The sequence below is a fragment of the Felis catus genome, chromosome D3 (assembly GCF_018350175.1).
Source record: "Felis catus isolate Fca126 chromosome D3, F.catus_Fca126_mat1.0, whole genome shotgun sequence".
In the NCBI taxonomy this organism is placed as follows: Eukaryota; Metazoa; Chordata; class Mammalia; order Carnivora; family Felidae; genus Felis; species Felis catus.
In genome coordinates, this window is record NC_058379.1 from 27,795,871 (window position 1) to 27,808,797 (window position 12,927).

A 12,927-nucleotide genomic window follows, 5' to 3' on the forward strand; every position below is an offset into this window, starting at 1 on the left:
CCCCCAACAAGGATGCCCAGAGCTAATTTTGAGCCTCCTCCTCCATCTCAACTGCAGCTGTCTGTCTGAGAGCAGGAAGGCACCTGCCCCATCCCAGGCTTGGGGGTGGCCCATGCCACCCCTGAACAGGGACCAGAATGACACTGCTGTCACCTGTCCCCTAACACCTGTTACCAGGAAGGATGCACGATGCAGGGAATAGTCACAAAGGGACTCCCAAGGTGGTCCCCTGAAGTGGTCAGTGTGCCTGTGGACACACAGGAAAGCCTCTGCTTGCCCTCCCAGAGCAGTGCACCATTCATTCAGCCTTGTCAAACTTGCTGGGGGCCAGGCCTCTGGTTCAGAGGGGGAGCAAAAAATTAAAGGACAATGGACTCAGAACAAATTGGAGACAGACCTTTCTGGGGCTGAGCCCTGAACGTGCAGTGGGGAAAGGAAGGCTATGAGACTGTCCAGGGCACCAGAGTGCACAGGTGTGTTCCAGGTAACCCCCACAGAGCAGTACCCACCTCATCCGCCCTACAGGCCCTTGAGGGTCCTTCCCCCTGGCAGGGTATCCCAACCCTCCTACATGTTTAAAGGAAGATTTCCTACACTTACAGAAAGTTCCACTGCTGACCTCTTTCACAGGTTTATCAGACTGAGAGGCTCCTGGGTGTGCACAGCAGGCAGGGAGAGCAAACCAAGGATAAGCCCGCAATCTACACAGCCAGTTGGTTGCCCTGCCCTCTGCCTGATAGCAGGCAAAGGGGACACAGTGTGGGGCTGGGGACACCAGGAGCTTGCAGGGACCTGTTCTGTCAGCAGGAAGGACCAGCACCAGCACCTGCAATGGAAGGTAGGGGTGTTCTCCTGGGCAAAATCTTAGTGTTTCCCCTCCCCCTGTTCACCACGGGGCAGCTGGAGAGACGCTGCCCTGCCCAGCAGGCGTGTGCTCATCGCAGCCCAGCAGTAGCTTGTCTCCAGCCAGCAGTCTGTCCTCAGCTCTTTGGGCCCATATCAAAGCCACCAGAATAACTGACAAAGTTTAGGCCTCTTTAGAGCCCTTGAGTTGAATTTGGAGTTAGGTTCACTGTGGACTGGCTGTTTGAACCAAGTTGTGGCTCCCTTCGATCCCATGTGCACCTCTCACACATTACAGGTGCCCTCAAATGCCACCTTCTGGACAGAACCCGGGGTGGGCCTGGCTTTGGGGTGGGTGCAGTGGAGTGTCTCCACAGGACAGTCTGGTAGCAGGGCACCATCCAAGCACCTGGACACAAGCTCCTGGTGGTGACTCCCCTAACTTCACCAGCTGCAAGCCAGGGCCTCCTCTAGGCTCAACTGAGCTCCTGTGTCCTTGCAAAGCATAGGTTCTAGACCCCTGTCTGTGGGACATCTACAAAGCCAGGGTCCCTGAGGGATGCGGTCCTCAGGAGTATTCTCTACAGCCTTGCCCACCAGAAAGGTCAAGGTGGCCACAAAGGCAGGTGCAGTGTTTTCACTTCTCAGGTTCCAGTGTGACCAGCTGCGCTGGCCTTGGGTGGCAGACCCTTATTTGATCACAGGATCCTGTGCTTCATCCAGGAGCAGTGGCCAGCTCTAGACATTCTGAAAGCAGTCTGACCTCCTCTGCCTTTCAACATACTAATAATTTTCTGTTATTTCTTCCTTTCTCTATAGGGAGTAGGCCAGTGCCTGGTGCCGGGCCTCTCCATCTTGGGCCCTGTGTCAGAGCTTTGACCAGCCGGCCACACCTAAGGACACACCTACTCTCACCTACCCCCGACTCACTCCTTTGCTCACCATGACCCCCCCTTCTGACTGTCCCTTGCTTGCTTTCCATGCCAGCAGTTTGCATAAGAGGGACAGATAATGTCTTGCGCAGGGCAGGAAAGATGTGAGCGGCCCTCTGTGCCGGGCGTGGGAGTGGGCTGTGTGTTGCCTCCAAGGTGACGCCATGGTAAGCCCAAAAGGCATTTTAGAGTCACTTCTCCCCCAAGGCCCACAGTGCACTAGGCACTTTAAGAGGCCAGGGTGTGCTGCCCGATGCAGGGATTGCTTTTTATATTTTTCCTCACTCAGAACAAAAGGTGACTGTTACAGCCGAAAGACACACTCAAGAAAAGTGTTCTTGTTTTTCGTTTTTGTAATTTTTGGGGTAATTTTTATTTTTGAGAGAGTGTGAGCAGGGGAGGGGCAGAGAGAGGCAGACAGAGGATCCAAAGTGGGCTCTGTGCTGACAAGCTGACAACACAGATCCCAACGTGGGGCTTGAACTCACAAACCACAAGATCATGACCTAAGCTGAAGTTGGACGCTCAACTGACTGAGCTACCCAGGTGCCCCCCAAGAAGAGTGTTTTAATCCCGTGTCTGGCTTAGAACATTGGGTGACGTGTAAGTTCAGAGCAGTTCTGAAGCAGAGCAGAGCAGTTCTGGAGCGTGAAGTTCAGAGCAACTTCTTCTTGACCTGATTGTTGTTGCAAAGGCAATTACACACCTTTCACCAACCTCACCTGGCATTGCTTGGTTTCAGGATTTGTGCTGATGATGGATACCATCATGGCCTTCTGCCTCGATGTGTGATGCATTATCACCCCAGACCATCACAGGATGGGGGCTCCAATCCTATAAAACAGATCTCATACCACATTTAACTGGGCAGAGCTGTTTGCCCTTTGGAAATCACATGGTATCTTATGGGATCCATATCCCAGACTTGTCCTGACCCTTCTTCTCACCTCTCCTTTCTCCAGCAGGGAGGCAGGACTACAATCTCCTGGTGATTGGCGGGGGATCTGGCGGCTTGGCTTGTGCCAAGGAAGGTATGTGTCCAGTGCCCTGTATCCTGCCAGTGTGGCGGGGGCTCCAAGCTTTCAGGGACGCCTGGAGAGGGCTGCATTGTTCTCGTAGCTAGGTGGAGATGCACCCTGAGTGGCCATGCACAGAATGCGTTATCTCTGTAGCTGGCCTGCTGGTCTCTAGGGTCCTACATCCTGCAGGGTCACCCCAAGAGCCTCATCATTTTGCCCTGCTCCCTGCCGCTCCCGAGTTGTCTGTGCAACTCCCAGCAGCCAGGATGACACCCAGGTCTGAGCCTGCCCTCTTGGGCTGCAGCCCAAGGCCTCATGGGAGCTGTCCCCACCCATCTGACATGTCTCCCACCACCCACACCCTTGCTCACTCTTCTGCTACAGCCCCTGGCTGCCTCACTGCTTCCCGAAGGTCTTTCTGGCCTTGCGCCTCACCCTGGCTGTCTGCCTGGCCTGGTCTGGCCTGGTCTTCACCAGCCTGGTTAGCTGTGGGGCTCACTCATCTTCCTTTAGTCTTTGCTGCCAAGGGTAGAATTACCCCCTTCCACACACATCTGGTCCCTGCTCCCAGCTCCACTGTCCTCGTTCTTAGCCCTGGCACTGTCCCACAGAGATCATGGTTTGTTCTGCTGTCCGTGTCTAACCAGATGGGTCTGGGCACCCCGGGGTGCTCAGTAAAGATGTGTTGAGTGAAAGGGCTGGACCCAGAGGCATCCAGAGACCTCGTGTTGCAGTTTACCACTAATCTGGATGCGGAACAGATGGCCACCATTTCACTGGGGGCTCTGCTCTCTGCTTTAGGAGTGCCTGGAAGTCTGCTTGTCTGTCTAAATGATAAGGAGGCAGGTGAGGCAGATGTGGATGAGGGAGAGGGGAAGACAAGAGAGAAATGGTGCCCAAAACATGAAGAGTTGAGCAGCCACCCTGACCATTTAATTACCGCTCTCTGATATCAGATCCTGGGTTTTAGAATCACAGTTGGCATAAAGGAAATTTGCTGTCCACTGCTCTTGCTCTGAGGGGCAGAGGAGGGTGCTGGCCTGCAGTGGAGGGCAGGAACCTTGGAAGTCTCCCAGCTGATTTGGGGGCCCACAGAGGGACACGAGGTCCTCATCCCATTGAACCACAGAGCCACCCCAAGAAACAGAGCATACAGACAGTTGTCCCAGTGGTGTGTCTTATAGCAGAAGAAAGCCCTGGATGTTGTGTCCACTCTAGTGTCTTATCTGTAGAGGCACATCTCTGTTAACCCACAACACTTCCCAGGTCTGTCTTTGCCTTTCTCAACAGTGGCATCTCTCCCTGTGGATGATTGTGCTTTTCTATAGCTTTACTGAAATATAATTGACTTAAACCGTACATATTTACAGTGGACAACTTGATATGCTTTGACATACGTACACACCTGTGAAGCCAAGTACCGCAGTCAAGCTAGTGAACATGTCCGTCCCCCCCGTATTAGCTTGCCGGGGTTGCCGTCACAAAGAACCACAGGCTGCATGGCTTAAGCAGCAGAAATGTATTTCCTCACTGGAGCCTGGAAGTCTGAGATGAAGGTGCCAGCAGGGTTGTTTCTTCTGAGTCCTCTGTCCTTGGCTTATAGATGGCTGTCATTTCTCTGTGTCCTCACATGGTCTTTCCTCCATGTGTCTATGTCCTAATCTCATCTTTTTATATGGACACCAGTCAGATTGGAGTAGGTAGGGCCCACCCTATGGTCTCAATTCTAACCTCTATAAAGACCTTGTCTTCAAATAAGGTCACATGCCAAGGTTCTGGAGGTTTGGGCTCCAACATGAATTTTGATGGGACGTGACTCAGCTCATAACAAACCCCAAAGTTTCCTCAAACCTTGGGAACCCCTTCCTGCTGCTCCCTCTCTGCTGCATCCCCAGACAGCCAATGATCTGCTTTCTCTTACTACAGATTAGTTTGCATTTTCTAAAATCTTGTTATACAAGATGAGATCATGCAGCATGTATTCTTACTTCTCTGGCTTTTTTTCACATAGCATAATTATTTTGAGATTGATCTGTGATGCTGTGTGCATCTAGAGTTCATTCCTTTTTATTACTGATTAGTATTCTGTTGTTTGCATGCACCACATGATGTTGGGCCAGTCACCTATAGGTGGACATTTGGGGTATTTGCAGTTTGGGGCTATTGTGAATGGTGCTGCTGTGAACATTTGGGTTTGTGTCTTGGTGTGGATGCATGTTTTCAATTCTCTGAGATAAATGCCTAAAAGTAGAACAGGTAGGTCATGTAGTATATCTCTTCTTTAGGTATTTTTTCATTTATTGCCACAGTCTTTCGTAGTCTTCAACGCACAGGTCTCCACATCTTTCATCAGATTTATCATGAAGTGTTTCATATGTTTTCTAACAGCTTTTTGAGATTAAGTCATATACCATACTATTCATTCATTTAAATTGCATAACTCAGGGGCGCCTTGGTGGCTCAGTCAGTTAAACATCCGACTCTTGATCTCGGCTCAGGCCTTGATCTCAGGGTCATGAGTTTAAGCCCTGCTTTGGACTCTGTGTTGGGTGGGAAGCCTACTTAAAAAACACAAAAATGCACAATTCAGTAATTTTTAGTATATTCACAGAGTTTTACAACTATCACTATATCAATCATAGAAATTTTCACCACCCTCCAAAATTATTCTGTATCCATTAGCAGCCAGTCCTCAGCCCCAGGCAACCACTAATCCACCTTCTGTTTGTGTGTATTTGCCTATTCTGGATATTTCATATAAATATGTGGTCTTTTGTCTTTGTATCTTCCACTTACCATAATGTTTTCAGCACTCATCCACCACACAGCATATGCTAATGCCGTATTCCTTTCAGTGGCTAAATACCATTCCACTGCATGGACAGATCACATTTTATTATCCACTTGTCCATTGCTGGACATTTGGGTTGTTTCTACTTTTTTGGCTTTTGTGAATAATGGTACTGGGAACATTTGTGTGCATATTTTTGTGTGGATCTGTTTTCCTGTCTCTTGGGTAGATACCTAGGAGTAGAATTGCGGAGTTGTGTGGTTTGACCTTTTGAGGAAATGCCAGACTATTTTCCAAAGTGGCTGTATCATTTTATATTCCCACCAGCGATGCAGGAAGGTTCAGATTTCTCCACATCCTCTCTAGCATGTGTTATCTTTTTTATTATAGTCTCCTAAGTAGGTGCTCACATGGTACCTCCTTGTGGTTCGTCTGTGTTTTCCTAACGATTAATGACATGGATCATCTTTTCATGTGTCTATTGTCTATTTGCATATCTATGAGTAAATGTCTATTCACAAGTTTTGCCCACTTTTTTTTTAAAGATTTTATTCTTAAAACAATTTTTTTAATGTTTATTATTTATTTTTGAGAGACAGAGTATGAGCAGGGGAGGAGCAGAGAGAGAGGGAGGCACAGAATCCGTAGCAGGCTCTGGGGTCTGAGTTGTCAGCACAGAGCCTGACGTGGGGCTTGAATCCATGAACTGTGAGATTATGACCTGAGCCAAAGTCAGACGCTGAACCTACTGAGCCAGCCAGGTGCCTCCTATGTTACATATTCATACATAAATATATTCTGGTTACTAGACCCTTATCAGGTAGATGATTTGCCAATACTTTTTTCCATTCCATGGATTATCTTTTCGCTTTCTTGCAGCACATTTTTAATTTTGATGCAAGTCCGGTTTATTTCTTATTTATTTTGTTGCTATGCTTTTGGTATTTGAGAAACAGTGGTCTTACCCAAGCTCACAAAGGTGTATGCCTGTGTTTTCCTCTAAGACTTGTACATTTTCAGCTCTGACACTTAGGCCTTTGGTCCATTTTGAGTTCATGTATACATAGGGTGCGAGGTAGCTGCTTTGGGGTTTGCAGTAGACACCTTGAACTTGTCACAGTCTGCCTGCAAGTGATATTGTCCCACTTCACATGTAGTACGAAAACCTTAGTATGGTAACATGCTTCCCTTACTCCCTTCCGAGCCTTTATCCTATGTGGTCATATGTTTTACTTTTACATGTTATAAGCCCCATAACACATTGCTATTTTTTTGTTTAAACCATTACCTTCAAAAAAGATTAAACTAATGAGGAAAAAATCTTACAGATCTGCCCGTGTAGTCACCATTTCTGGTGTACTCTTTCCTTTGTACAGATCCGAGTTTCCATCTGCCATCATTTTGCTTCTACCCTAAGGATGTCAGTGAACATTTCTTGTGATGTGGCTGTAAGAGTAATTAATTCTTCAAGCTTTTGTATATCTGAAGACATCTTTATCTTGCCTCTAGTTTTTAAAGATATTTTGTCTGGGTGGAGAATTCAAGGAAGATAGAGTTTTTGTTTGTTTTTTCTTTTAGTACTCTAGAGACATTGTCCTTCTGGCTTCTTACTTGCATTATTTCTTTTTGTTTGTTATTGGAGAGAGAGAGAGAGAGAGAGAGAGAGAGAGAGAGAGAACACAAACACAAACAGGCCCCATGCTCAGCCTGACACAGTGCTCAATCCCATGACCTGAGCCAAATCAAGAGTGGGACACTCAACCAACTGAGCCACCCAGCAGCCCTCACTTGTATTGTTTCTGATGTCATCTGCTGCCTCTTTATCTCTGTGTTCTTTCATTGTGTGTCTTTTTTCCTCTGGTGGTTTTCAGGATTTTCTCTTTTCATTGGTTTTGAGCAATTTAATGAGGGTGTGCCCTGGTGTAGTTCTCAATTATTTTTCTGCTAGACTTCACTTAGCTTTTTGGGTCCATGGATTTATAATTCTCATCAAGTTGTGAGAATTTTCAATCATTATTTCTCCAGGTAATTTTCCTGTTCTTCCTCCTCTCCTTCACTATGGGAGACTTTAATCACACATATATTAGGCTGTTCAAAGTTGCCCCTCAGCTCCTGGGTGCTCTCTTCACTTTGGAGAGTTTCTATTCCTGTGTTTCCAAGTTCACTAATAAAAGAGTCTGCAAAGTCTAATCTACCATTAATCCCACCCAATATATTTTTTATCTCTTTTATTGTAATCTTCATCTCTATAAATCCGACCTGGGTCCTTTTGTATATCTTCCGTGTTGCTCCTTAACTTTTTGAACATGGGGAATACAGTTACAATACTCATTTTACTTTTTTTCTAATTCTGACAACTGTGTCGGTTTTTGGTCGGTTTCCATTAACTGATCTTTTCTCTCTTACGGCTTGTATTTTCCTGCTCCTTTGCATGCCTGATGGTTTTCTATTGAATTTCCCTTGCTGGCTTCTAGATATTTTTAGATTCCTAGATACAGTTTTGAGCACGTTCTGGAGTTTGATTCCTTTGCATCTTCCACTTAAGATTTATTAGGCGAGGGACACCTGGGTGGCTCAGTCAGTTAAGCGTCCGACTTCAGCTCAGGTCATGATCTTGCAGTTTGTGAGTTCAAGACCTGCATCGGGCTCTGAGCTGACAGTGCTGAGCCTGGAGCCTGCTTTGGATTCTGTGTCTCCCTCTCTCTCTGACCCTTCCCCTGCTTGTGCTCTTCCTCTCTCTCAAAAATAAATAAATAAACATTAAAAAAATTTTAGGTGGCTCAGTCGGTTAAGCTTCTGACTTAGGCTCAGGTCATGATCTCACGGTCTGTGAGTTCGAGCCCCGTGTCAGGCTCTGTGCTGACAGCTCAGAGCCTGGAGCCTGCTTTGGATTCTGTGTCTCCCTCTCTGTCTGCCCTTCCCCCATTCAGTCTCTCTCTCTCAAATAAATAAAACATTTAAAAAAATTTAAAAAAAAAATTTTTTTTTTTTAATTTATTAGGCAGGTCCAGAGCTGTGCCCAGTCATTTCCAGTGACTGGGATCTGACCTTAATACTTTCACAGCTCTCCAGGAATCATGTGTTTTGTCCAGTTTACCTTCTGGGAACAGGCAGTATTCCCAGCCCTGCATGATCACTGTCTCCTCTGGTCTTTCTGGATGATTCTTTCCTGGCCTCAGGTAAATTCCTCACACACATGCACTGATCAGATGTCTGGGGTTCTGTGCAGCTCTCTCCTCTCTGGTTCTCTGTCCCAGAAGTTCTGGCTGCCTCAGTCTCCCCAGGCTCCCAGCCTCTCTCCTCAGCCATTGAATCTGGTGGGCTCTGCCTGTGCTGCATCCTGAAGACTCTCCAACTGTGAGGCTCACCTCGTTTGTTTCCTATCTTCCAAGAATCACTCTTCTTGGAAGAGTAATGTTTGGTTTCTTGAAACCCTTATTTTATGTATTCCGTCTGGAGTTTTGGTTGTCTTGGATGGGAGGGTACATCCGGTCCCTGTTGCTCCATTGTGTCAGATGGGGGAGACAGACGTAGGCATGTTTGAAGAGTCCCCCTTGTTTTTAATTTTTTTCTTTTAATGTTTAGTTATTTTTGAGAGAGAAACAGAGCACAAGAAGGGAAGGGGCAGAGAGAGAGGGAGACACAGAATCTGAAGCAGGCAAAGAGTCCCCCTTGTTTTTAAAACAAGCACTGCGAAAAAAAAAATTAAAAAAAAAAAAGGGGGCGCCTGGGTGGCGCAGTTGGTTAAGCGTCCGACTTCAGCCAGGTCACGATCTCGCGGTCCGGGAGTTCGAGCCCTGCGTCAGGCTCTGGGCTGATGGCTCAGAGCCTGGAGCCTGTTTCCGATTCTGTGTCTCCCTCTCTCTCTGCCCCTCCCCCGTTCATGCTCTGTCTCTCTCTGTCCCAAAAATAAATAAACGTTGAAAAAAAAATTTTTTTTAAAACAAGCACTGCGATCGCATCACTGATCAGTTGAGCAAAATGGGTTTTTACACGAAGGCTTCTAAAACTTTGTTCTGATCTTGGTTGATAGCCATGAATTGAGTACATTCTGTAGTATGTGAAACACTCATGAGTCACGATGTTTAAGTCGGGCATGCCCTCAGTCAAGTCCAGTGCCCAGGCTGGCGATGCAATTCCCCAAGTAAGCCAAGGGGAAGCCCTTCAATTATCCCTGGCTAATTGGTAACAGGGTCAGAACCTAGGATTGGTGGCCCTGGGAGGAATCTGCTCACAGCCAGTGGGGAAAGCCAGGAGACTCCAGACAGGAGGTGCAGTTGGAGCCCAGGTCTCCCTCCCACTTTGGGGCCTGGCTGATCCTGGACCTGCCATTTGACCTTCCATTTTCTCATCCTGAGAATGAGGTAGCAAATAGCCACAAGGGTAGACCTTGGGTAGAAGCCTCCCATGGTGTCCAGTGGAGAAGAGAGGAGATGAATGAGTCTACTGGGTAGGTCTGGGGAGAGAGCCAGGGGAAGCTCCTAGTCTGGGGCCTCTCCCAGGAGGTGGATACTCCTGTGATGCGTGTAAGTATGCTCTGGGTGGGCACCAGGCTCATGCTGAATGTCTGGGCCTGGAGCCAGGTGCGGCAGAAGACAAGGGAGGGCTGTGGTGGGCATATGAGGAAGGGTGGGCATCCCACTGGGTCCTGGCACTAGGGTGGGTGGTGTGAAGGCTGCAGTCAAGAAGAGGCCCGAGGGTTCCCATTTATGGGCAGCACAGCTGTGTGGCAGCTGACAGGTGGGGAGATCTGGGTGTGGAACTGGTGGGAAGTTGCTGGTCCTGGTCTTTCCCTGCCGTTTTCTGGTGGTCATGGGCCCCTAGGGTCCCCAGCCCCAGCCCCGAAGCAGCTGCCCATCTGCTCGCTCTTTTTGTCTTTCCAGCCGCTCAGCTGGGAAAGAAGGTGGCCGTGGTAGACTATGTGGAGCCTTCCCCCCGAGGTAGGTAGCCCTGGATGGGAGCCGTGTGTCCTGGGGAAGAGGGAGGAAGGGTGCCTGGTTCATGCACGGAGGGTGGCTGAGCCTAGAGCCAGTCACCCACTGCTAGTTGGCATCTCTGGCACAGGTCCTGTTTCTCCAGTAAGTCACCATTAATGTAAAGTTCCTCGTTCTTATTTAAGAATGAATCTGACTATAATCATAGAGAGTAAATTCACAGGGCAGTGTTCACCTGGAGCGTGTCTGAGTTGCAAACAATGACTTCAAGGAATCCTACACAACTGTAGAACAGGAGAGACTTCTAGTCCCCTGAATACAAATCTAAACATGCTCTTCCCAACATGCCAGGCACCAGGTGGGGCCTAGGCGGCACATGTGTGAACGTTGGCTGCATCCCCAAGAAGCTGATACACCAGGCAGCGCTGCTGGGGGGTATGATCCGCGACGCTCCCCACTACGGCTGGGATGTGGCCCAGCCGGTCCTGCATGACTGGTGAGGAGCCCTGCCCACTCCCAGTGCTTGTCCGCTGCTCATGGGGGAGGTTGACTGCTCCATTAACCCTCACGGAAGCATGCTATCAGAGAGGGGCCCTCACTGGGAACAGCTCTGTGCCCCACCCCTTGACATTTGGCAAAGTCTAGAGACATTTTTGGTTATCACCACTGGTGGGGGGGGGCTGCTGCACCTATGGGGTGCTGCTAAAGGCCCTATGGTGCACAGGACACCCTCACAAAGGTTGATCTGGCCCCAAAGACCACTGGTGCAGGGTGAGAAACTGATTCAGGTTCCACAGGTGGCACCTGGTCTGCTCTGAGCTGCACATAGGCCCCTCTGTGGTTCTCAGATGACCTAGACTCAGGGCCACTGCTGTGTCCTGGTGGCTGCGGCCCAAAGCCCCTGTTTTCCCTGAGTCCAAAGTCCCACAGCCCCAAACCCAGGACAGAGACAGTGGCCGTGGGGATAGATGTCACATTTCCCACCTTTAGAATCACTTTGTTTCTTAGTATTTCTGCTAACCCACTATTTGCATCTGATTGTCTGTTGTGGGACTCTATAGTTATTGCTTCTGTTGTGGTTTTTAACATCTCTTGTTGTGTGTTAATAGGAGGAAAATGGCAGAAGCTGTTCAGAATTATGTGAAATCCCTGAACTGGGGGCACCGGGTCCAGCTTCAGGATAGGTACTGAGGCCTCCTCAGGCCCTCTCAGCCCTCTCTGGGTCATTTCATACCTTGTCAAGCACTTAACTCCTCAAAGGCTCAGCAGTGATAAGACGAGAAGTCCCTGCCCATGGGGTGGGGGTGCACACACGAGAAGCAGATGGGGTGAGTGCCCTGTGAGCAGAAGGCCACCCTGCAAGCTGGCACCTGCAGAACCTGGAGTAGCAGGGAGTGGGGGGCATGTTGGCAGGATAGCTGGAGCCCAGGGCTGCACCAAGGAGGAGGCATGCTCGGATCTGGGGCTAGGGAGAACAATGGCCAGAGTGTGGGAGCATAGAGAGGGCCATCCCAGACGCCAGCACCTTCCTCGAGGCAGGTGACCTTTCTCCTGTCAGGGTGGACCACTGTTATGTGGAAGGAGCCCCATGAGCCCCATGTTGCCCAGGCCCCACTCTGTGAAGTCCACAACTCACCTCTCATCTCCAAGGCTCCCACACCCTGAACCCCACACCATACCACCCACCTCCTGGCTCTCTAGGCGTACATGAAGGCACCTGCTGTTGCGTGTTAAAGCATATGTCCAACATGATCATTCTAGCCTGGGACAAAGTCCCATCAGCCCTTTGGGGTCCCCCAACCAAGATGCCGAGATTTCTTCCACCAAAGGATCCTCCCTGAGGAGCCACTACCAGACGGAGAGGTGCCCCAAACTGCACTTGACTCTGGCTAGGCTTTGCTCCTGGCCCTGTAGCTCTTCCCTGTGCCCATGCAGGTCATGGAGGGGACAGTGTTCCCTCAGAGGTCTGGTGGCTCTCATCTGAGCTCTATTTGCTTGGCTCCAAGGAATCTTCCTGGGCCTGTACAGTAGGCAGCTATTTTGTACCCATGAAACCCAGGACACCTGAGCTGGAGAAGCTGGCCCACCTGTCCATCCTGGGCGTCCCCAGTGATCCCCCCCACCAGGGAGCTGAGCTGTATCCTGTTGTTTTTCCTCTGTGTGGGGCTCAGTATCCCCCAGTGCAGTTTGCTGGAAGCATAGGGCTCTGCCATCCATCCTGCTGGCCCTGGGCAGCAACCAGGCAAGTGCCAAACAGGCCTGACCCCAGGGCAGCTCTAGAGGTGCCCACAGATGGAAGCCGGTGCAGAACTTCTGTCTGTATCCTATGGCTATTGCTGAGCTGTGGGGGTGAGTGAGGACTTGCTTCCTACAGCTCAGGCAGCATATGGAGGTATGGGGCTTGATTG

At 49.3% G+C, this 12,927-nt stretch overlaps 1 protein-coding gene across 9 annotated transcripts in view; it reads left to right on the top strand.

Moving 5' to 3' along the window:
* TXNRD2 (thioredoxin reductase 2) overlaps positions 1-12,927 on the top strand; it is a 51,602-nt gene that overhangs the window by 1,457 nt on the left and 37,218 nt on the right. For 6 of the 9 annotated variants that reach the window (XM_045042141.1, XM_023241659.2, XM_023241656.2 and 3 more), the window contains exons 2-5: positions 2,738-2,806; positions 10,469-10,525; positions 10,871-11,015; positions 11,629-11,703. In XM_045042141.1, the coding sequence (XP_044898076.1) occupies positions 2,738-2,806; positions 10,469-10,525; positions 10,871-11,015; positions 11,629-11,703 (346 nt within the window). Of the gene's footprint in view, positions 1-630; positions 839-2,737; positions 2,807-10,468; positions 10,526-10,870; positions 11,016-11,628; positions 11,704-12,927 lie in introns of those variants that run through there. The other 3 variants (XM_045042143.1, XM_045042144.1, XM_045042142.1) reach the window with 3 other exon arrangements.